The sequence below is a fragment of the Colletotrichum scovillei genome (genome assembly GCF_011075155.1).
Source record: "Colletotrichum scovillei strain TJNH1 chromosome Unknown Contig00007, whole genome shotgun sequence".
NCBI classification, from domain to species: domain Eukaryota; kingdom Fungi; phylum Ascomycota; class Sordariomycetes; order Glomerellales; family Glomerellaceae; genus Colletotrichum; species Colletotrichum scovillei.
The window spans coordinates 2398755-2422295 of NW_023336265.1; the positions used below are offsets into that span (position 1 = coordinate 2398755).

The 23541-nt window shown below is 49.5% G+C and overlaps 6 protein-coding genes across 6 annotated transcripts; 2 read left to right on the plus strand and 4 right to left on the minus strand.

Moving 5' to 3' along the window:
- Nucleotides 1-168: 168 nt before the first annotated feature.
- HER10_EVM0013207 (uncharacterized protein) lies at nt 169-2454 on the minus strand (the record flags this gene model as incomplete). Its single annotated transcript, XM_035482571.1, has 2 exons — nt 169-745; nt 905-2454. 2 exons carry the CDS (start codon nt 2452-2454, stop codon nt 169-171), a joined length of 2127 nt encoding a protein of 708 aa, XP_035331970.1.
- Nucleotides 2455-7295: 4841 nt separating this feature from the next.
- Nucleotides 7296-8006, minus strand: HER10_EVM0006901 (MFS transporter; the record flags this gene model as incomplete). The annotated part of the gene is made up of 1 exon (XM_035476474.1): nt 7296-8006. The coding sequence occupies one exon, from the start codon at nt 8004-8006 to the stop codon at nt 7296-7298; it is 711 nt and encodes a 236-aa protein (XP_035331559.1).
- Nucleotides 8007-8412: 406 nt separating this feature from the next.
- Nucleotides 8413-9146, minus strand: HER10_EVM0000986 (MFS transporter; the record flags this gene model as incomplete). Its single annotated transcript, XM_035470750.1, has 2 exons — nt 8413-8891; nt 8954-9146. 2 exons carry the CDS (start codon nt 9144-9146, stop codon nt 8413-8415), a joined length of 672 nt encoding a protein of 223 aa, XP_035331184.1.
- Nucleotides 9147-10977: 1831 nt separating this feature from the next.
- Nucleotides 10978-13215, plus strand: HER10_EVM0013320 (uncharacterized protein; the record flags this gene model as incomplete). Its single annotated transcript, XM_035482682.1, has 3 exons — nt 10978-11760; nt 11790-12248; nt 12301-13215. 3 exons carry the CDS (start codon nt 10978-10980, stop codon nt 13213-13215), a joined length of 2157 nt encoding a protein of 718 aa, XP_035331982.1.
- Nucleotides 13216-13882: 667 nt separating this feature from the next.
- Nucleotides 13883-15896, minus strand: HER10_EVM0000309 (serine carboxypeptidase; the record flags this gene model as incomplete). The annotated part of the gene is made up of 7 exons (XM_035470096.1): nt 13883-14052; nt 14127-14487; nt 14550-14591; nt 14647-15053; nt 15108-15344; nt 15394-15556; nt 15618-15896. 7 exons carry the CDS (start codon nt 15894-15896, stop codon nt 13883-13885), a joined length of 1659 nt encoding a protein of 552 aa, XP_035331135.1.
- A 4499-nt stretch (nt 15897-20395) lies between these two features.
- Nucleotides 20396-23474, plus strand: HER10_EVM0003103 (fungal specific transcription factor domain-containing protein). Its single transcript, XM_035472789.1, has 9 exons — nt 20396-20518; nt 20583-20705; nt 20783-20901; nt 20951-21118; nt 21175-21722; nt 21789-22062; nt 22144-22319; nt 22387-22567; nt 22621-23474. Exons 1-9 carry the CDS (start codon nt 20469-20471, stop codon nt 23142-23144), a joined length of 2163 nt encoding a protein of 720 aa, XP_035331326.1. The 5' UTR covers nt 20396-20468; the 3' UTR covers nt 23145-23474.
- Nucleotides 23475-23541: the final 67 nt, after the last annotated feature.

Below are 23541 nucleotides of genomic sequence, written 5' to 3' on the forward strand. Positions count from 1 at the left end.
GGATTCGCATGCCCAGTAAAACAATTTTCCTCACAGCATCCTAAACAAACAAAAGCCTCATGCCTTCGATTTTTACCATATGTAATTATACATCAAGGAATATTGACTAATTGCTCGAACAGAACAAGAATATGGGTCATGGAAATGTTGGTGATTCCAAGAAGTATACTACCACTGGACTTGGATTGAGTCTTCCATGTTGGGTACCGTAAAACCAGCGAGGTCGGAGTAGATCGTATGGCCATTTTGCGAAATTTCTATCTCTCGAACGTTCGGAACGCCAGACACAGGATGGTCCTCTTCGCTAACGGCCTCCATTCGCGAAGATTTGGCCAGGGGAAGCAAACTAGTGCCCGTGGTATTGAATGCACTGATGCCTTGGCTAGCAGTGATTGAATTGCGTGCATAGACACCCGTCACCTCTGCTGGCCTACCCTGCGTAGAGGCATCACCCTGCAGGGAAATCTCCATAGATGTCATGAGATCCTCATAACTCGTTGTGCTCTGAATATTTCGGCTATCGCCCTTGTTCTTATAACTGTCGACAACTCTCCGGGCCTGTCGGACAAATTCTGTTGTCTTTGTAAAGGCAGCTTCGCCGGATGTGACGTACTCGAGGCGTCCAAAGAACCCAACGACTGTTTCCATGAGGGCTATGTCGCTCTGGTTACGGCTATCATGTGGGTTGGACACCACATGGACGAAGATTGTGGTCAAGGCTGTGAATGGATAGTAGAAGACGAGCCTTCCAACATGTGCGAGGTTAGAATCAGGGAATCATCTGTAAGAGAGTAGCGAAACGAGTTATCTGTCACAACTGCGAAAGCAATCGAAGCTGTGTGGGGGCTTATGGATCGTCCAACAACCAGATTCCGGTAACGACATAGAAAAGTGTGAGACATACCATGCCGGAGTGAAGCTCTCGATATCCAGGTGCTTCGTGAGCAAGACAATGGACCTTGCGGCCTCTATGTGCGATATATGAGACTTTCCATCGATAAGATGTTCCACATCTGTTTTTCCTTGATTGAACATGGGTGATCCGCGTCTGAAAATAGAGCACAACGCGTAGTAGTAGGATGAATGTAGAACAATGATTTGTACCCGTGATACCCCCTGTCTCCCGAGGATTTTACCAAGTGGCCTACCAGGCCGGACCTTAATAGGAATAGATTTCAGCCACCTCTCCAATTCCTGCAGCAAGCGATTTAATGCTGGCACTAGCCGAGATATTGGCATGAAGAGAGCGCTCGCAGAATACAAGGACCGGGATATGTCACCACCAATACGCGCAAGCTTTGTGAAGTATCGGAAAAAGTCGACGTCCAACTCTTCCTCGCCTATCTCTGTGACGTTGGTTGCTGAACCCGGATGGGCCAAGTCGATTCCTCGCGGGAAAGGACAGCTGATTTCTTCGTCGCAAATGACCGCAGGTCGACCACAGCGTAAGGCAATTGATTTGTCCAGACAATAGACTGCCCAGAAGACACGGTTGCGCTCCTTCTTCTCGACATCAGAGAGACTCCATTCGGGAGGCGAGGCGCAGTTGAGCCCAATGCTCTGGGCTAACCGTAAAGCGACCGAGGAGAGAGTATATTCGAGCCTCTGGGGACTGGACAGCCCTTGTGCGAAGACGGCCATCAAAGCCACTGCTTGCACAGCTAGTAGGTCGGTGGCGCCGTGAACAATCTGGGACTCGTAGGATAGAGCTGATCGGAAGTATCCCCATGCCTCAGAAACAGATGTTCGAAAAGCCTCGGAAGTCTCATCGGAGAGTGAGGCTCGAAGCCCCGAAGCTACCACGACGTTCAACAGTGCTAACCAAGACGGCTTTTGAACAACATCAGAACCATCTCCCATTTCAGTCAGCTGAGAGTCAAAGGTATCCCGGTCCAGGATGGGGAAGACGACTTGAACCTCCGTGAAATAGGCATCGATATACTCAAGCAGCTGCGGCCGAGGAATGTCTAGAATCCGATGAGATGTTGATAGCGCGAGTGGCAAGTCTTGCGTGATGCACTTCGGCTGGCGAATATGGACGAGAATGGCGTTTCGTATGTCCTGAATTGTCTCACAAAGGAGGTTCGAGTCGGGGACTTTATCTCGAATCCAGTTCAGACCGAGGTCGGAAACTGTGGAGATGCCGGAGGAGGGGCCGGTGTATTCGTCACCGTCGGTGGTTCGGCCCCACAAGGCCGGGCTGGCGTCTTTGAGGCTCTCCAAGTCCTCATCACCGTCAAGGATTTTATCAAGTAGACTTTCACCTTGGGTAGAGGTGGAGTCGGCTGGAGTTTGGAGGATGACCTCGCCGTCGCGGGCCATCTGAGCAAAGAGGCTAGCCATGGAGTTGGAATCCATGGTTTGCCAGTCAGATCGAGCGGCAGGAGCGGCGATAGCGATGCTCCAGTCCAGACAATCTGATGCGGCGTCATTCTGCGCCGTTCCATCCGGCATGCGGTGTGTTAAACGGGTGGTAGACTGGACGCACAGCCCTTGTTCAACATGGCACGCAGCGGCGCCGGCATCGGGCTGTCTCGGCAAGGAACGCTGGCCCAGGTCGATGACACTCGGGCTTTGGTCATTCTGAGAGGTGGAAAGACGTCTGTTGTCAGCGTCGGCTTCCGTCCAGCGACGTACCCGTCGCTCGCCGGCGTACGAACAGTGACTGGCTCGTTGTCTGCAATTTTGGCAGACGGGCCGGACGCGGTCGCATTTGATCTTCTTCGCGCGGCATGCTTTGCAAGCCATGGCTCAAACATGAAGCTAAATAAATAGTATGAGCCACGCGAAGATCGCCGAGGTATGTGGAAGAGTGGTTGAGGAACGAAGAACAACATGAAGAAGAATGTTGGTAACCGGTTCGAAGTGGGGCACCAGCAGGCCGGCAGAATCCCCACAAGGCGCCAATGCGGCATCCTGCAACTTAAACGCGGGGTAACGGGAATGGAAAGATACATGCTCTTTCGTACAACTTTTGAGTAGGTCGAACCAAGTATTCTCAGTATATTATGTGATTCCGTTCAATATAACCTCGAGGAAGGCCCTTGTCAAAGCTTTCTGACGTGGATCGATGTAGAAGAAGAATACAAGTATCAGCAGACCCAATCGTTGCGTGTGTTCATGGCCATCACTGAGAGTACCTTACACGGACTCAAAGTAGGTAAAGCAGGTTAAATTGGGACAATGAAATTATTTCGAAACAATACTTACACGAAAGGCCACGAAGTAGGATGACTTGTTCAGGCCCTCGGATCCAATGCCTACTTTTGTCACACACATGAGCCCACTTGGCTTCACGAGGCAGTTCGGGCCCGAGCCAAACTTGCCAGCTTTCAATCTCTGAGCCTACGCGAGTAGTCCAAGGGTGACGTGTCAAAACAGCCCTAAGACTTGGCCACAAACAATCATGCTCTATCCTCATATCGAACTGCTATCTGGTCCTTCGTCTCCCCACAAGAAGAAAATGTCCAACTCATTGGCAGTCAAGCCCGTCTCCCCAAGCGCTCCCGCGTCTACCACGTTACCTTGAGTGAGTTTATGCTGACCCAATACTGTTCCAGACCCTGTAGTAGTTGTGCCAGAACTGTCCGTTGTCTCCATGTTTCTTTGGCTTGCCTCCCCATCTTCCCAATTCACCGCCAATCCAGAGTCTGTCTCCTCTACTGCATATGCACTTCCACCTTCTTCTCCCATGCAATGCAAGCCTTGGGACGAAACTGCTGCGGCGCCTATCGAAGTCTCCGTAACTACCGGTTCCCGGACTTTTCCATTTTCATATCTCACTCCCTGGACACCCCGTGGTAGCTTCGTTTCGAACACGCCAAAGCCGCTAAAACTACGGAGAAACTGTGCGTCATCTGGTAGTCGGCCCTTGCTAAACGCTACATCTATTGTGAATGCAATTCGAAGATACCATCTGGGTTGGAAGTTCAAAGCCTCAATTGAACCACTCACACCAATAGATCCCGGCCTGCTCCGCTGCAGCATCGACGGCTCGGCGTCCGTCATGGCGCCGACCTGCGCAAGCTTAACCACCTGGTTGATCGCGTCGCTCACCCATTCAACCCCTTCATACTGGAATCGGTATACCTCCATGGCGCTTTTGAGAATCTTCAGTCGGTACTTCATCAGTTCAAGACGCTGTGGATTTTCATTGTCCGCTGCCGCGGAAGACATCTCCACGTCCAAGAAATGTAGGAGTAAAGGTAGCGCCGTGCATGAGATGGCCGTAACGGGAAGTCTCTTGATGAGTTGAGAGGCAAGAAGCTCTTCCAAACATCCCACTGTTCCTATTGCAGCAGTCTGGAGCTCAAAATGCTTCTGTATGTTCTCTGGGGTATCAGACGGGCTGGCAGCTGTAGTGATAGCGGCTGTCCGGAGGATCTCGTAGTGACCCAACGCCACCTGCGATGCGCTATCCAAGGTAGCATGTTAGCAATTGAGTATCTCAACAAACCTTGATCGATCTTTGTCAAACAAGGGCTGATTTCTTACTAGTAGTACATCCAGAGAAGGTTGGCAAAGAGAACTAGCGACCCCTCTTGTTCACCTTTACAGATCCGTGAAGTCTGGCTCTTATTTGGAAGCCGAATAGTCGCCTCCCGACGCCAACCCACCAGGGCCTTCTGGCAATTCTGTATCTGCCTTCCAGCCTCTGCGTTGGTCCGGCCGTGTTTCAAACAGTCTTCAATCGGGAACGCCAGGTCCAGTATGTCGGTTAAAATGATGCACAACTCCACTAGTAGCCCGAGGATATCTCCCAAGAGAATCTTTGTTTCGAAATCGTACACCAAGCTCCGAGTAGCCTCATCTGCAAGATCAAACCGGGAGAGAGGGACGTTGCCGACGATGGTGGACTGTTCAGGCGTGAGCAGCATGGCTCGACGCATCCCTAAGGCGAGAATCCTGTCTCGAATAATACAGCCCCACCACAGCCGCTTGCGGACCGCATGCTCCTCTGAGTTGACATCGAATTTTTCGTACTTGTGTGCTTCGGCGTCTCTGGCGTGATGTATAGCGATGGAGAGCCAGGGGATGTTGTGCTTGTGAGGGGCCTCATACGCGGAGAACGAATACGATGCCAACAGCAGCGCAGCTTGCGACTTTGCCATTGACGAGCACTCAGTATCCAGGTCGAAAAGGAGTTTTGCCCGCCGGTAGAACATCGCACGCGCTTTCCGGGTCGTCCCTAGGCCGAGTTGGGTGAGTGTCGTCTGAGGCAGAAACTTGCCATGGCAGCCGAGTCAGTTGATGGATTTCGTGACGATGCTTTGCAAATAGTTCGTGAGGCGGGGCCAACTTACATTGCAGCAAGAAAAAAGCATACTCTGGAAGAGAAGTAGCGAGATCTTATCATCGCATGGCTGCGATTTAGGACGCTGATAGTAAACGTCCCAGAATGCCCCTTCGTCGATTATTGGCAAAATTGGGTGAACGTATAAGAAATAATGGCGTACGAAACCGTCGAGGATTGTGGGGGTTGGGATGTGAAGACATCCTTGCTGTTCAAGAAACCTGTAATCTTGTGGCGGCATGGAAGAAAGGTTGGTCAGGACAAGAAATTGGTAGTAGGCATAGCTGTTGTACCACAGCGAGCAAAATACATTCGCCGTAAACCCATCCATCTCGCTCATCATGCCCTGCCTGTCGACATAGCTGGCTCGTGGAGTCGTGGAAGATGTCATATTCACGATCCCTGCGTCTTCTGACCGCCAGCCACCGCAGGCATCAAGATGTTTCGCCGTCATTGCATTGAGTTCCGCCTGATCTATTGCAGAAGCTGGATGAATGCCATTATCGTTGCCCCGGGTCGAGCCTGGCTGCCTCGGGACTCCAAACAACGAGTTCAAAGGCCCTGGGCTTCCTAAAGTTGGATGCATCAAAATAGAGTTGACGGGCGAGGGCAACTTCTCGGATGTTTCTAAGGGCCCTTCAAGTCTTGAGCTTTCGTTTTCAAGGTCGCCCCTTAGATTCAGAGATGGTACTTGTCCGGAACGGCGTGGTCTGGAGAGGCCAAAGTTGCCTCTCCGGGGGTCAAAACCCTTCGCGCGCCAACTTGAAGTACATGAAGTGTCATAATCAGTGGTCTGCTTGGTAGTCACCTCTCTTAGTGTCTGACTTACTGTCGCTTGGTTCGTCTAGACCATTTTACTTCGCATTCGTCGCCGTCAAGACGACAATTCATGCATGGAGGACCACGGACGGTGACATCGCACCTCACTTTGCGAGCCCTACAGACTAGACAAGCGTGGGAAGCTCTTTTGTGGACCTTGGTATTATCCTGTGTGGTGACCGCCTTGTCTCCAGCTTCCGAAGCCATTGTATCGGTGTAGGCTTGTGGACTTTATCGGAGCCAAGTTGACTCTAAATAAGCTCTCCAAGTGCCCTTGAGCAGTAACCAGAGAGCAACAGAAGTATTGCGGTTGAAGACATTAAGTACCGAGGATCCTAAATAAGTATCAAGAAATATGGCCAGGTTTGATATGGCCAGGTTCGGCAATCCTTCGCGCAGAGTGGATAGTAGCAATGGAGAACTGTCCAACGATAGGGAAATTCCAGGCATCGGCCGTAGAGAAGATACCTTGCTCCTCAGAATCCAAGTCTCAAAATTTTCGTCTAGCTCCGGGAGCCCACGGAGTCGCAATCCTGTTCCATGCTATTTTGTCTCTCCTGCACCAAGTCCATATGAAGTTGGGTTACCTCGGCTACTTCTAGGCCACGTTCCACCTCGTAGAGCCCGAGGCCGAACCCGGGCGAGGTGTTTCGGGGAACCCCACCATGCCCTTTCATTTCTTGCATTGTCAAAATCCTCGAGCATATCTCAGACATAATCGATTCGGCATTTGCTTCATTTGAGCAACCGTTGGTGCTATTGTGGATGTTCGGCTTCTTTTCACGCTACGCCCTCGGCATCAGAGTGCGGGTTTCTCAGCCACATGTTCATCGGCCAAATGGAGACTTTCGGTGATGGCACACCTTTCATAGCGTTCACAAAGATCGACTCACTTGATGTGATTCGTAACTCGATGGTCAGGCCTTCCTAGCCTGTCAGCGGCCAAGCCGCCGACCTAAGGTACTTGTCAATCTTCAGTACACCTTTCACTGGCCAGTCACCCACCTATGCGTGGCTCCAAATCGAGACATCCCGGGTTCCATTTTTTCTGAAGAATTTCAGAAGAAGTCGACATGACGTGTTTTATGTACAAGACACAGACTAAGGTAAAAAGATGAATCTTCAATGAGCTGGTGTGCCAAACCAAAATCCAGCACAACGCAAGTAGTTCCCTTAATCTGAACTAAAGATTTCTCAGAGACATTACTTCGGGATCCTCCGTAGTATGCTCCTTGGTGTTAGGTATCTGACGCCACTCCATGGCCCAGCTGACTAGCCAAGCAAGGGCCGGGGTTGCAAGGGCAACCCAGAAGACCTTCTTCAAGGCAGAGTTAAACGCATCGATGACAGCTTCCAAGAGCTGTGGAGGGACAATGCTCCTGAACTCCCCTGCACCAACTGCCACAACAGCTGTACCATCGATTCCGTCGATCGCGTTCAGCATCCGCAGGAGTGTATCCGTGAAGAGGTTCTGTCCGATACTGGGAGCTAGAGCACCTCCGAGCACCTGGAAGAACATGATGATCACGAGACCTGTAGGCACGTCCGTCTTGTCGAGAACTACCTGGACCGCAAGTATCGGCATCTGGCTACACATTCCGTACCCAAGCCCGGACGCAATTTGGATAGGGACCCACTGACCGCGCGGGCTTTGAGAGTGCACTAGTTGGTAGAGACCGCCTCCTACAGCAAGAATAGGAGCACCGATCCACATCAAAGGGACATAATGCCCAGACTTTGACGAGATCCAGCCCGCGCAGAGTGTGCCGAGACTGTTAGACACAATGATTGGTAGTAGATATATGCCTGAGTCTCTGGCGCTGTTGTTTCTGACCGACTGAAAGTAAATCGGCCAGTAGTACGAGTGCAGTACTATGGCCACCTGAACAAGCATCATGAAACAACATGATGCAACGACGGTGCGGCCTCGCAAGATGCGGAGGGGAACAGTAGCACTAGCATGAGATCAGCAGGCGTTCCAAACGAGAATATGAGGCTCCTAGACTAGTATGAAAGAATCACCCACGTTTCTTTGCCCCGGGCTTGCAAACTAACGAAGCAAATGAGCAGCAGGCCAAATCCGATTAGGCATCCGAACACCTTGGGATTCGACCACGGATGCACAATTCCACCCCACTGCAGAGCGAGATTCAAACACGACGTTGCACCAAGTAGTAGCGTAGCGCCTAACATGTCGAGTTGCCGTATCTTGTGCTTCCACGGTAGATTCCCCTTGACAGCAGGAGGAGGATTTCTCAAGCTGATCCAGATGAGGGCCAGCCCGATAGCACCAAATGCTATCATCTGTCAATAAATGGTGAGCAGGGAGACTCCGGGAGACCGCACTTACGAAGGTTGAGCCAGAAGATGAAGCGCCAAGAAAGCGTCTTGCTGTCCGTAATAGAACCACCTACCAGCGGTCCTATGGCCGATCCAGTGCTATACAGACCCAGAATGACCGGTGACAATTTTGCCTGCTTTTTCAATGGAACGCAGTAAGACAAGATTGTCGTAGTTCCGCTCACCAAACCGGCAGCTCCTACACCAGAAACAGCCCTTCCGATAATGAGGGCCATTGAGTTCGGTGCGACGGCCGATATGACGGAGCCGACCTCGAAGATGATGAGCGATATGCAGTACACCCATTTGATGTTGTAGAAGGCGTAGAGGCGACCGCAAGTTGGCAACATCGCCATTTGCGCGATCAGGTAGGACGAACCATACCAACCGATGTCATTGAGACTTTTGAAGTCGCTGGTGATTTGTGGTATTGCAGTTGCTGATCGAACCCTTTTGTCAGTTCAAAGTTTTGCCCAGACAAAAGTGAGAAAGTCTACGTACCTAAAATGGTATTGTCGAGTGCCAGCACGAAGCAAATGGCCATGAAGGCAATGACCAGAGAAACAAGTGCCCATCCTTGCAAGTGCGTGTTTGGTTGCTGCTCTTGGTTTAGATCCACTCCATTCTGCTGGATTTCGGGCTCATCTATAGTTTCTCCAAGGGGAGGAGGAGGCTCTACAGCTTGGCTTGCCATGCTTGTCGTCTATGAATGCTGCACGAGATGTGGCCGACACTTAGGGAGACAACCTTCAACTTACGCTGAGTGCTGATTGTCGTCTGGTTAAGAGAGGCAACTTTGTTGAAGCAAACGTCTGATGGATACCCGCCTGACCGATCAACGCAATACGAAGTGAGACTGAGTTGCTCCTCTTACTTGGCGTTGGTTGCGTGTCTGACTTTGAACGACTTTCATTCGTTCGAGATCCTGGTCCACGCGGATCACCCATTTCCAGTCACTTCTCCGCTGACCGCCTATCCAAACCCACATGAATGTGAGGTTAGGGATTTCGACAACCCTCTGAATTTCGAGCAGTTGATAATTGACGTCTCCCGGCTGCGTCACTGAAGGCCATAGATCTGGCTATCTAACTTTTCTAGCGGTGTCTGAATCTTAACGAGCGAAGACTGATATCGCGATCAACAAAATCAGTGGAGTCGACTGAGCTATAAGACAATTGCGGCCTACATTATGGGACTTCTCTGTGCCGTGGAAAATCCTTTTCCTAGGTTTTTTATTTACCATAGCTCGCATAACGGAAACGGCGAGGTATCAACGCATCGGTACGTACTTGGTGAGCAATCGATCAATTAACAAGAAAGTGACTCGATTCGTATTTAGCCTTAACTAAATAGCCGGAGAAACCCTGCGGTTCGTTGGTGCACGCTTGTTGCTGCGAGGATGAGGTTGCAATGTGAACCAACAGATTCTTCGAAGGGTTCAGCGAAATGTCTAAGTATCGATCAGCTTTGCAGTCTCGTTGCCGGAGGTAAATGTCATGTTCCTTCTTGGCATAATGAGTACTTCGACCCAGTCTGCGGATATGAGAATCCCAGACTACATAGATCACACCTCGATCAGTGTGGATAGTTGATGCCTTGCAAAGTATTACCCGCCTCGTGATGAAGCCGACTCGAAGTCGAGAAATCTCCCAAGATATCGAACACGGACTTAGTATCAAACCTCATCACCTTGTCCGAGGTTAATCTCCAAAGATACTGACGTCAAGGGCTAAAGTACAAGCCAACTGAATTACGGGCAGAATTTCGAAGACCGTAACATTTGTCATCTTGTTCATCGAGATTATTCGTTACGCAGACTACCTCCCTATACGGATTGGATAAAACAAATGTGGCGCATCCGTTGCTCGTTAAAAGAGGGAAACTAGCATTGTTGATTAATATTTCAGAATGTATCTATTGATCAACTCTTCTTTTGTGGCCCGCTGGTTCAGCGTCATCACGTGCGAAATCGCTGGGCCACAAGCGTAACAGTATCTTGACTCATTACCCTTCGTATACAAAGTAATGGTCCTAATCTTGGTCCAATCGGCTACATGCATTATTGGCTCGGCGTACCGTACCGTAGCATTCGGAGACGCTCCCGGTCATGCATCAAGCCTACTGCCACTCGAACACAAATTTTTGCCCGTCACACGCGCGGGAGACACTGCAGCAGGTAAACACGGGGTAAGAAGATAATCCTTATCATTTCCTCGCCATCTTCGCGTCGGGCCAATCTTGTAGCATCGGTAATCTTCCTTGCTGTGGGCGGTCTTTACCGTGGGCGATCTTTACCAGGAATCGGAGGAAATCCAACCCGAAATATGCACAACCTATGTAGGTAGGTAGATTGGAAGAATTCTTTAGGTCATCTTCCAGAACTAGCAGCCTGATTCCTTCATGAAATGGCGTGGATTGAGGAAATATAGAAAGAATTAGAGGATCACAAAATCACCATTCGCCCTCCAGCTCTTTCATGTAGGACAACCTTTAAGCTGGTAGAATATCGGCAATTATCCATCGACATGTCTCCAATTCCTGTTTCCGGCGGCTCCAGCCACAGCCTGGTACCACTTCATTTCGATACTTATCCTTTGGGGACGATAAAGCCTAACGGCTGGTTCCAAGATCAGCTCCGACTTAGTGCAAAAGGTCTTGGAGGCAATTTGTTCTACTTCTATCGTTTTGTCAAAGAAAGCACTTGGCTCGGGGGTACATGGGAGTACACCCCCTTGAACGAGGCAGCCCCGTACTGGTATAACTACATTGTTCCCTTGGCATACACGCTTGACGAGGCATCAGATCCGAATTTGTATATCGAAATCAAGAAACAGGCGGATTCCTTTCTTGATTACACGTTGTCTCACCAAGCTACGGATGGCTGGCTTGGACCAGAGACAACGCCCCATACTCGGGGTATCTGGGCGCGCTGTCTCTTGCTGCAAGGCCTCATGAATCATGCCATTGCGGACTCAACAAAACGGCAGACCATCATGAACGCGATTTTCCGTTTTGTTAGACTAGTGCACGCCATGCTCAAAGATAACTATGCGGGGTACATCCCGCAGAAGGACGATGTTTTCGACTTACAGCTCTTTGGTGTTGCCCGCGCCCATGAGCTAGCACTAACTCTTCAATGGCTCTACGACCAGACCGATGATACTCAAGATCGCAGAATCATTTGGGAGGTCATGGAGATGATGTGGCAAGGATCTCGAATAATGGAAAGAGATTGGACTGTCTTCTTCGGGAAAGACTTTCCACAAGAGCCGTCTGTCAGATATAAGTCTCTCAACTTCAAGCATGGTGTCAATGTTGCGCAAGGTTAGTCGCTAAGATGGGGACGCACGCTGATATTGACATCACATACACAGGACTCCGTTATCCAGCTCATCTATATCGAATGCACCCATCTCTTGAGCTGGCGAACTTATCCAGAGATGCTGTGCACAAGACCTTCAAATATCATGGAACTCCCGCCGGATCAGTCAGTAGCGATGAGTACATCGGTGGCCTCTCTCCTCAACGGGGCTCTGAGCTTTGTTGCTCCGTCGAGCTTATGTTCACATTGTCATACCTTTACCAACTCTTTGGGGACAATGACTTAGCCGACCGGGTGGAACTAGCAGCGTTCAACGCCATTCCAGCTGGAATTAGTGCGGATTGGTGGAGCCATCAATACATCACTCAGGTTAACCAGCCGTGGGCCTGTGAATTGGAACTTGCCGAAGACGAGAAGACGCCATTTTACGATGTTTGTCGATACGCTAATGTCTTTGGACTAGAGCCAGAATTTGTTAGTGGTCCGTCTAAACATCATGGGACTTTTTACTGACTGGATATGAAAGCCTTGCTGTACTGTCAATCATCCTACCGCATACCCCAAGATGTTGATGAACGCCTTTCTCCGAGGTCAGACAAGCCATGGCAAGCCTTCAGTGGTCCATGCCCATCTCATCCCTTCTCGACTGGACATCGACGGAATAAGCATCAATTGCGAATCAAACTACCCTTTTGTTCCCTGCGCATTGCGTTATTCTATCCATGCGCGAGAGGCATTCGACTTCCTCATCCGAGTTCCACATTGGTCATCGACCTCCTCCACGATAGAGCTACGTGAAAGCGAATCACAGTCTCGACGAGAAACACAACCTTTCGGCTCGACTGCTAGAAATGAAGATCCAGAATCCTTTCACCGTCTCCAGATCCCGTCTGGAGGAGACTTTGTCATTTTCGTTACGCTGAACGCGGATGTGAGGGTTGAGGAACATGACGACAACTCTGTTAGCGTTTACTATGGCCCCTTGCTCTATGCTTACGAGGTCGGTCACAAGACGATCACGAGACTGCCACGCGACTACAAAGACCAAACCTCCGACTGCACAGAACTTGCAAATATCAGCGATCAAGGCGATGAGCCGTGGAGGAAAGCTTGCCGTGATCACGACTACCTCCCAAATTCTCGTTGGAACATTGCAATTGACCCTAGCAAGGGTGTCAAAGTGGTCGTGGAACGAGACTCTTGGATAGAAGAAGGGGTTGAGAGACAGGTGGCTGCCCTCCCGAACCCAGTTTGGGCCTCAGGCACTTCGCCTGTACATCTCGAGGTCGAAGCTGCTTGGGTAGATTGGCCTGTTCAGAATGGAACAGCAGCAGACCCCAGTGCAGTTGATACAACTTCGCATGGGGAGAGTTTTGTGGCCCGCTTGGTCCCATACGGCACCGCAAAGCTACACATAGCACAATTCCCTGTAAGGTACTGAGAACCGAGAAGACTTGACAGCGCGTAAGGACTGAAGGGCGCGCTGAAAACTTTAGATTGGATCACATTCGGTGCTGAACATCCCCGCGACTTTTACCTCGACTTGTTGATGAAGTGATGAGTTTCTTGACTGACAGAACTTATCTTACTTACTCTGAGGTCTGGTTTCGATAAGACATGTTTTTGGTCTAGTCACTTACTGCTTCTTTGTAACCTTCTTATCTAATAGCTTTCATTAGACGTACTTATAACGTAAGCTATTGATCAGATTTTCTTCATCAATCTAAGTCTTAATCCTTCTTGCGAAATCGACCTAGATTGTATCAAACCCTGGGACCCATTTCTTCATTCTTTGGCTTGGGAGTGAGTAACATGGGTTGGACAGCCATCGATCATGTTATCAGAAGCTCTTTTCGCTTCCGACCGATTGACGGCTCAATTTTGATTATCATTCTTGATATAGATGTTTTCTTTCGCATTCCTAAGCTTGAATAATGTCAAAATCAGAGCAAGAACCCAGATCATCCATACCCTGATCCCTACAGGGCGACTCCCCAGATCTCTAGACCCCAAGAAGGACGACCAAGTCGAATTGAGCTATGTTCCATTGCCTATTCATTGCCTAGCTCTCAGGCCTCACGAGAAAGTTGAAAGTCTGATTTGAATATTCAAGCCGCTGTCTGTGCCGCCAAAGGCGAAAGTGAGGTTGTCTTGGTAGTCTTGGCGGTTCCATTCGTCTGAAACGTACTATCAGGGGTGATCTTGAATTGCCCTGTGGCGATGTCGAATCGATTGCTAGTTCTGTTGAAGATTTGGAAAGCAGCAGCCGGTTGGAAGTCTACTGAGAGTTAGCGTTTACCAAATCGAGACTTATGGCTCCTTCGATACGAGCTGCGGGACGAAATCACTTACAAGGTATCTCATGTCCAGCATTCCACACTCGAGTGAAGCTAAGTTTGCCGTATTGCCTAGTTTCACCATAGGCTTCGCCGTTCACCATCAAGCTAGTGTAGCCTGCGTCACGGAACTTCTCGGCCCCGGACCAGTTGGCAGTGACTGAGAGCGCCTCACCGCCCAGCCAGTTACAGATGTAGTCAGCATCGCCATAGACCAACGACACCTGGACATCAAGTTCAAGAAGCTTCTCAACATCCGGGAGATATCCAACCGCGAAATCACCTGAAAGGGTGTAAGCAGTATAGAGCAAATTATTTGACGTGTAGTTCAGATCAACGCCAAGCGCATTTTGTGCTTGAGCGGTGTTCAGCCAGGGCTATTCACTCAAGTCAGCTTCAATACAAAATTTTCTTTAGATATCTGAAGAACACGACTCACACGCCAGTTGTCAGGTGGGACATCTTTGCCTGATGGAAATCGCTGAGAAAGGTTAGCGAAAGCAATCCACAGTGCAAGATGGAACGAAATAACTGACAATATCATAGGTCCCTCGGCCTTCCAAATTGAAAGTATAGTACATGCCCTCAACATCGGATTGGCAAATGAATTGTGCGGCAGAACAAGCCGACCGTCGAACGATTGAGTCGCGTTCAAGATAGTCACAGTAGTCAAGCTTCTCTTGGCAGCCGCCAGGGCGATCTCGGTTCCACTTGCCGTATTCATAAATCGTGTCGTTGACGAGATCGACGCCATAGCCATTGTTTTCGCCTCGAGTGAAGTCAAGCAAGTATTTGGTCTGCACATGCTCATCAACGATGCCGTTAACAATGCCGAGACTCTTCAAGTTGAGCTTGCGCCCAACTGGAGTGCTTTGCTCAAGCTCAGAATTGCGCTCGTTGAATAGGGTGTAAAAGGCCGGGCCCCAATGCCCTCCAAATGACTCTGTCTCATTGTAAGTCAAAGTCGTTTCTTTTTGTGTCGGCGACGAATGCTTACCAGCCCAGAGGTGAAAATCAATTGAAGAAATGTTGGAAGAGCTCAGCTTCGGCAAAGCGTCATAGAAACCTTGTACCACTTCCCAGCAAGTGATAGCAGCCAGGCGACTGGTGTCTTCTTTGGTAGGGTCAATGACTGACCAGCGGCCTTCGCGCTCATCGGAGCTTCCTGGCTCCTTGTCTACTAGAAGGTATGTAGGGTCAAGAAATCCCACCTCTTTCTCGCTGTAGGAGAACCCTGTTCATATTAGATTGTGTACCTGAGCCGAAACTACATATACGCTTACCTGTTCCGACTGGTTGTGAGAGAAATAGGACGTTCGATATTTCATTCCAAGCGTAGTCTCGCAGAACGGTGGTCATGTTGTCAACCACTTCGCAAGGCCCAATCTCCTCAAAAAGACCAATCAAGGAATCGGAACCAGGACCACCATTGAGCCAAAGCGTCACCTTCAAAATTAGATGGTCATTATTGTGAAAGCGATTTTTGTTAGCTTAGCGAATAACTCACCGGATCATTTGCAGGATCTCTACGTGACTCAAAGAACCAGAAGAAGACATGCACGTCCGGGGCGATATCGATGTATCCACTGTAAGAGTTGACTCCAGGGGTAGTCTCACAGATGCCATCTTTACCGGGCTGCTTGTAGCGTATCTGTGAGCCTCCCGGACTAGTGATAGTTGTCACGCCTTCTGCAGCACCCGGTGCTTGTCTAGGAGGCAATACACCGGCGATGGCGGGGACCGCTGCCACAGCGAAAAGAGACACCAGCAAACTCTGAAGCATCATATTGCTCTAATTGAAGTCAAATATCAATAAACTCGATAGCTTTTCAGGAATGACTGCTTTTTCTTCTTTCTTTCTTTTTTTTTTTTTTTTTCATTTTGGACTTCCGTGATATTTAATCTCGCTGCTAGGCATGGTCCATTCAGTTCGATCAACTAAGTAGGAAGCTCGATAATGCAACACGCAGTGCCCGTGGACGGACCTCCCACAACTTGGACCTGGCCTCGTATTCCTTCTATCACGGCAGACTTGTGGTCTCGGCGTATCTTGACATCCCGGTCATCACATTGCAACGCCAGAATCATATACAATTGTAATTAGGCACCTGATGATCACAACGCTTGCTCGTCAAGACGTCATGTAGGTTTAGTCGACTTCCATTGTGGGCGAAGCGGGGAAGGTTGACTTGGTTCCGGCAGCAAATATCCGCACCAATCGGACATGGACAGTCTACCAATAATTTGCAAATCGGAGTGATGCTACGAACTCAAAAACTCCATTGCTACTGCAGCGATGGAGGTGTTGATTGTCACTGAAGATCGTTGCTTTATCCTACGTTACTCCGGACAGCACTCCGATCTCTAATGCTTATCTCTCGGATGGCCCGAACTTGCATGACACCCCTGTAGTGATTTCGACATCATCCGAATTTCAAGATACAGTCTCGAGAAAACATGACAACTACCAATGTCAACATTGGATATCATTGTTACGGGCATCTTCAGTGGGAGTGAAGAAACGCAGCCAGGGATAATTCTCAGACAACCATTAGCCCAACAAAAGTTGCCCTTTTGATATCGCTTTACTGCCACGACCTAGGCACACAGTGAAGGTGATTTCTCAGGTCCTCCATGATGTAGGAACCAACCGGATCTCAAGAGCGCATTTGGATCAATTTCAACTGCAACTTCACAGGGGCATTAGATGTGGACAATGAGGGATAGGAAGTGCTGGCGAGCTATCAGCGTCGATGACTACTTAAGTACATTCTCATCATTTCCGGCTTGTTTCCAATACCTCAAATTATCAGATGATTTCAAAGCTCTCCGCTTTGCCTTTGCTACCAATCTTGGAACATTTGTTCAGAGGCGCGATAGCTGCGAGCATCACAAGGCATTTCGCCTTGATAGTCTTCAATTTCCAATTGATTCGAAGCAGTAAACTTGCTGTTGTAGGCCTTTCTTATCAGAAGGCATTTCCAGATGGATAATGCTTCAATATTATCAAGATGTGGGACTTCGGGCCTACCTCCTGAAGTGCGCGACATGAAGTACGGAAATCGCGGCATAGCTCTGGGCTCACAGTCTGCGTTGAACAGCCTCAAAGCGAATGCTTCGTGGCATCAGTATCATTCATCCTTGCCCGCGGGGTATTAGCAAAGCGATGCTGTGCATGCCGTCCGATCTTCTGGTCATGGCTGGATAATTGCTGACATCAGGCGGAAACTGTGTAAGATTCCGCTCAGTAAGGGGATGGCTGCTATTTCAGGCTGCGAGAACATGCAAGGCGGTGCCACCAACGAATAAATGCAACGCCAGGAAGTCAGAACAACGATCTTGTCTGCAAAGAATGGAAGACATGAAATTGCTGCTCGTCAGGTGGATAATTTCAATGGAAGCACAGAGGCCGACTGCGGCACCGGAGCCGATCTGGAACCTGTCGTGGTGGCAATGGGTCAAGTCCGATGGACGGGAGCTATTCGAAGTGAGAAATATAACCCGGTCATTCAAGCTTCCTCTCCGTTCCGCTTCCTTCCTGGTCCTCACGGCCTCGGTTACCACATCATCATCACTCGTGATAACCTGACTGTGTTAGATTCAGTCTCCGGGCACCACCCCCATTCCGCATTACACGTTTCCTCGGCCAGTACCGGAGCCGACGGCCCTTCGCGCCACCCAAGATCATCCCTTCGTGATACCGTCACTGCTTTTCATTCCTCCAGGTCACCCCAACGCTACAGTTTTATTGCACTTTCGATGTGGCTTACATACGCCCCCACCCACTACTGTCTCGCTTTCATTCGCTCCGACTATGTCTTGCATCTACTTGTAGGGTCCTATACCTCTCTAAATAGGCCTCTGCTTCCGCTGGCACTGGGATGCTGGTCGACCTAAACTTCTGAATATCACTTTATCCTCATTGCCGAAGCATGTTTGTCGTCATTCTTTCAGAGACTTATCTTTCTCCTTCTGGGAGCATATGAGCCTACCCCTTTGTTTCGTTTCTTTAAATCTCGCATTCACCCTTTACTATCAGTTACACCGCCGCAGGGAACCTTTAAACCCTGGCATTCGCGATCCAGACTCCGAAAAGCCTGTCGAAAGAAGCAGAGCTTATCGATATGAGCCCACCAAGTGGCCGAGGGGATGATTTTTCCAAAGTTCCAAAGGTCAAATGAACTTGGCGGGTGGGGTGCACAAAGAATTGGGCGATGCTGTTCAGGATTCATGGAAGCGTTTCGTGGAACAGTTTCTTTGTTTCCCAATCAGTCACCAACTCAGATATCTACTTTAAGAAGCAATAATTCCCAACCGATTCTGCCATTTGCATCTTCTCTTTTCTGCGCGCACGCAGCACATGACTTATAACAAGCAGGATTTTAAACCCAGTCCGCAATCAACCTTCCTAGTCAACACGTCAATTCAAAAGCCCCGAGGCAGGTTTGAGTTTCATTTTACCATGAAGGATGCTAAGAAGTTGAAAACGGTATTTGTCCGTCCTGGTGAGCACTCAGAATGAGCCTACGTGTCGATCACCTAAGTCTCTGACTGAGAACTACCTTCTAGACGAAGTGAGGGCGGCGGTCCTCGCTTGCATGGACTTTTTGGAAACCCAATTACCAAAAGGCATTGTCATCGCCGGTTCCACGACATTTCTTTTGAACGGAGGTATCTCGTTCAAGATTGAGGAGAAAATAAAAGTTGAAGAATATCAGGACCTGAACTGCAGAGAGATCGTGCTTGCTGTGCTTGGGCACATCTACCTCTGGAAGAAGCGGGACGTGGGCATGGGTGCGCTAGTGCCCGATATTTTGGACTCTTTTCTGAAGGACTCGTTGAGTTACGTCGAAATGAGAAACCTTTTCTCAGACAGAGTGAAGCTTCCTTCAGTGGAGTATTTGATGGACCTTAGCATGAAGCTAGATCATAGCACAAAAGACATGAAAGAATGGGTCAATGAGCATAAGAAGGCACAGACCTCTGCAGAAATTAAGATTGAGTTGCCTGCCTCGCTGTGCGACGAGCACCGTAGGCGCTTGCAGAATTAGCCACAGAGCGTGCACCGATGGTCGTTCATAGATAGCCGCACAGGAGCGAGACAGAGTTCTAGAGTGCTTCAATTCATGCGATTCTTAGATCGAGGGGTATCAACCGATTTGATTCCGGATCCAGTCTTTCTTCCTTCGATAGCTCAATAAATAGACACATGCTGATTGCCCACAGACTCGAATCCTTAATTCATTAATTCGATGAGAAACCATCGTTAGACAGATGACAATCCGAATTGCGTAATTCGCGTATTGGTGGATTGAATGACTTCTGAACCTCTCTTCTGGGGGCGTGAGTGCCAATACTGTTCCACTATGTTGTCTGGATTGTGATTGAACTGTAATCCCTTATCTTTAAGCTCAACTCTGCGCAGAAAGCCCATATCTGTGTCCGTCTTCTAACCGCTTTACAAGTCTTCGGGTTAAGATCTAGACATGACTGTCCTGTAAAGGAACTCAAATGACGCTAATCAACAGTTGAATCATCAATGTAGATACCCTACAGGTCAATGAAATAGGAACAAGCGGCCAATACCTCCAAACCTTATGTAGCTTACAGAATTGGATGCATACTATCAATAGCCAGAAGGTGTCAGTACATCCGTCTTGAGCCTTTCTGTAATTACCGCTCTATCTCGAACTATTCACCAGCAGATGAAGAAAGGTAGGGTCGGACAGATACACAATCCGTTCTTACCCCTCAAGAAAGTGAACGTAAGTATGTATTGATGATATCCAGTAGTTATGAAGGTTGTTGGACCTTCTGTTTTAATGCGTGTATTAGAGTTGCGGTTGAAGCTGAACAGACCAATAGCATTGCATCTGGAGTCGGAAGCAGCGATAACGGTGACCCCACGTCAACAACCCCGCCGGCCTCAGTGCTATCTCTCCGTGCTTGGCTGCGGCTTGCGACGGGTTCCATGCACCCCGCATGGAACCAACAGTAAAGAAACAATGCTCGAATAGGAACTTGGAGATAGGCATGATCTGGGATTCCCTTGCTAAGCGGGCCAGTCATGCCCAGTCTTATCAGCCACCTTGAACTACTTCGCTTTCGGACGTGGACTGCCGGGAATACGCTGAACTAAGAAATGCTATGGGCAACAGTAGTGCGAAACCCCGCACCCTGATTATTGGAGGTTCGGACAACCCTTCCGATATCTTTAGTATTCTGGCTTCTGTGCGAGACGTCACTCGGATACCTCATCCACCGTACACCACAGCTCTCGCTGCCCTACGCCGCCAGCCTCTGGAAGTGCTTCCGAGTTTTGAGCCAAGTTGGGAAATAAGTTCTTGTGGCCTTAGAAATGGAGTCTTCTAACACTCAACGACGTATCACGAAACGGTCATCTTACGCGTGCGTTACATCGAGTCCCCCTCGCTACTCATGAGGCATGGCCTTACTGATAGGTCATCATCAGCTGCTCGCGATGTCGGAGGCAAAAGATCAAGTGCTCAGGCCTTCACCCGTGCAACAATTGCACGCAGAGGCGGCTAACATGTATCTTTGACGAGCGGGACAACAAGGTTATGGTAACGCAGGGGTGAGTAGTGACTCAGTGCAATAGTCGACACACACTCGATTAGGTTGCACTTCTCTAACACGGTGTTTTTGTCACAGATATCTATCCGAGTTGCAACAAAAGGTGGCACAGTTGGAGCGCGCTCAAGCAAGAGCATTAGTGGAGGAAAGCTTGAGGCATGCCGACGGCGACGATGATGCCGTCGCGTGTCGTGAAGGTACAGTCTCCTGGCTGAGTGTGAGTCAAGCCAATGCTCATTCAGCTAGATGATCCAAATAACCCATCACGCTTCGATGAGCGCAAACGGAGTTATCACACGCCAGACGGGACAGGCGGGAACTCACCACCTGGAGATGGAGATGGTCCAGACTTGACGAATCCTTTGACTGCAACGCCATCTCGATTCTGCATGTCGGAGTCCAATGGACAACCCTGTGAGTTTGTCACTCTAGTAACTGCACCTTACAACACACAACTCATCCAAGCCTAGACTTCCTTGGCTCTTCCTCAAACTGGTCCTTTTCCCGCCAAGTCCTAAGCGTCACACACGAACACGTCTGTCAATCACCCCTCCCAACAAATAGCCTCCTCTTCGACGGCTTCGCCTATGACCTCGGCTGGGACGGCTCCCGAACGACACAAATGCTAGATAACAGACTCATACCGAGCCACGACTACGCCATCTTCCTCATCAACGCCGTCAAATTCCACTGCGGGCAAATGTTCCACCTATTTGAGGAGGAAGAGTTCATGTTCCATATGCAGACGTTTTACGCCAGATCGTCGGCCGACCGAGCGGAAGAAAATAGCCTCTGGTACATCCACTTCCTCGTGATTCTGGCGTTTGGTAAGAGTCTCATCCAGAGAAAGACGCACGGGAACAACAGACCGGCCGGGGCGGATTTCTTCGTGCGGGCGTTGCAGCTTCTTCCTGATGTGACGGCGTTGTGTAAGGAGCCTATCATGTCGACGGAGATTCTGTGTTCAATGGCATGGTATTATCAAGCGTTGGATTTTCGGCATGCTGCGCACAATTTTGTGAGTCTAGACTCATGATGGTATCTTTGTTGATAATCAAAGTCGAGACTAATGAAAGTCAAACAGATCGGGCAAGCCAAAAGCGTGGCGATGAATCACGGGATGCATACAGATATGCCGATAATGGACTTAGGCCCCGGTCTAGTTCAACGATGTCGCAAGATCTGGTGGACAGTCTATGTTCTCGACCGGCAGATGACCTCCCTGATGGGGTTGCCTCAGTCGACTCTGGACGAGGGCGTCTTTTGCCAGCTACCATCCTATCCGGGCTCCGTTCACCGCACCACGGCACTGAGCATGCAGATCAAGTTTGCTCGAATCATTGCAGAGATAAGTAGTAGTGCGTCCAAGCCTTGATCAACATACCTTATCCTCATCTTTTGAAGTTCTAAGTGCTAACTGCTTGTCTCCCCGCATCTAGCCGTCTATGGCGCGAAAGGCCGCTTGAACAAGAAATTCGTCCTCAGTACCAAGGCAGTGCTGCAAAGCATCGTTGCTGTGGCCGATGAGCTGCGTACTTCATTTCCGCTGTTTGCCGATGAGCGTTTCGACGGCATTTCGAGACTTTCTGCCCACCTGCATCTCCTATACTACCAGGTGAGCAATTTTGTGTCGGCACTTTTCAGTTTTGACTTTTGAGTTTTGTGCTAATTTTATGGTTAAGTGCATCATTCTCGCGACACGACCTCTTCTCTTGTGCTGTCTGATCAAGAGGTTCAACTCTCCGCTTGAGGCCGACTCGTTGATGGCATCGCCAAAAGTTCGGAATCCGCTTCAGATGTGCGCCGAGTCCGGTATTCAGATTCTAAACATCCTCGACCGTCTGAGAGCGCAGGGACTTCTCGGTCAGTAGTACCAGGCTGCTGCAATTGAGGGACTATTCTAATGCAACGCACAGAAACATTTCTCCCACTAGATCTAGACTCCCTCTTCGTGTCGACAGTAGCGCTCCTCGTCGCTCGCGGGGTCGACTCGCGACTCATAGAGAGCCAAGTTCCCTGGCTCGACAAGTCGCACGCCATCGTCGAAGAAATGGTGGCCAGCGGCAACCTCATCGCCGAGTTCAGAAAGAATGAGATGCAAAAATTGGAGGAGATGCTGCTCGAGTTCGACATCACCCGACCGAGACTATTAGCCGACTCAACAACCATTGTCGCACAGCAGCAGCAACAGCCAATACCACAACCAGACTGGCAACAACCGCCAGACGCACCAGCCTCCCTCCCACCGGCCCCTCTGCCGGCGGAGACGGGATTGCCACTGAGTCAAGAGACCATGCTGCCAGTGTACAGAGAGTTGAGCAAAGACAGCAGCAGTCAGGCGGAGGACTTGACGACGCAGCAAATTATAGACGTCGTTAACTCAATGGAGTGGGAGGACAATGAGTGGATGTCATTCACAATGGTCCAGGATGAAGCATGAGGCTGTGGGTCTCTTTGGGAGTTGTCGTTTGTAAGAAGAATGCACCCTTAATTCATTCCCTTTAAAAGTTAATTTTCATCTCCTGAGTCGATTAATATCGGCAACACCGACTTCGGTATCGTGAAACATCCCACATAAGCCAGAAAACCTTATACTTTGATGATCAACCAAGTTGAACGAAGCAAGACTTTTACAACAGCAATTCTACGTTGACAATTCGCGTTGTTCCTCTTCAGGCGATTCGCAACCGCGGCGCCAAGTTATCAGATAATCAACAGAACTAACACCCCAGACTGGTTAGTGGAGCTACGTTGCAACCAACATCCTCGCGACCGATCGACCCAAACGGCCCATACGAAGTACGCAACTCGGGTTCGGTCCCGATCTAAACTCGCTA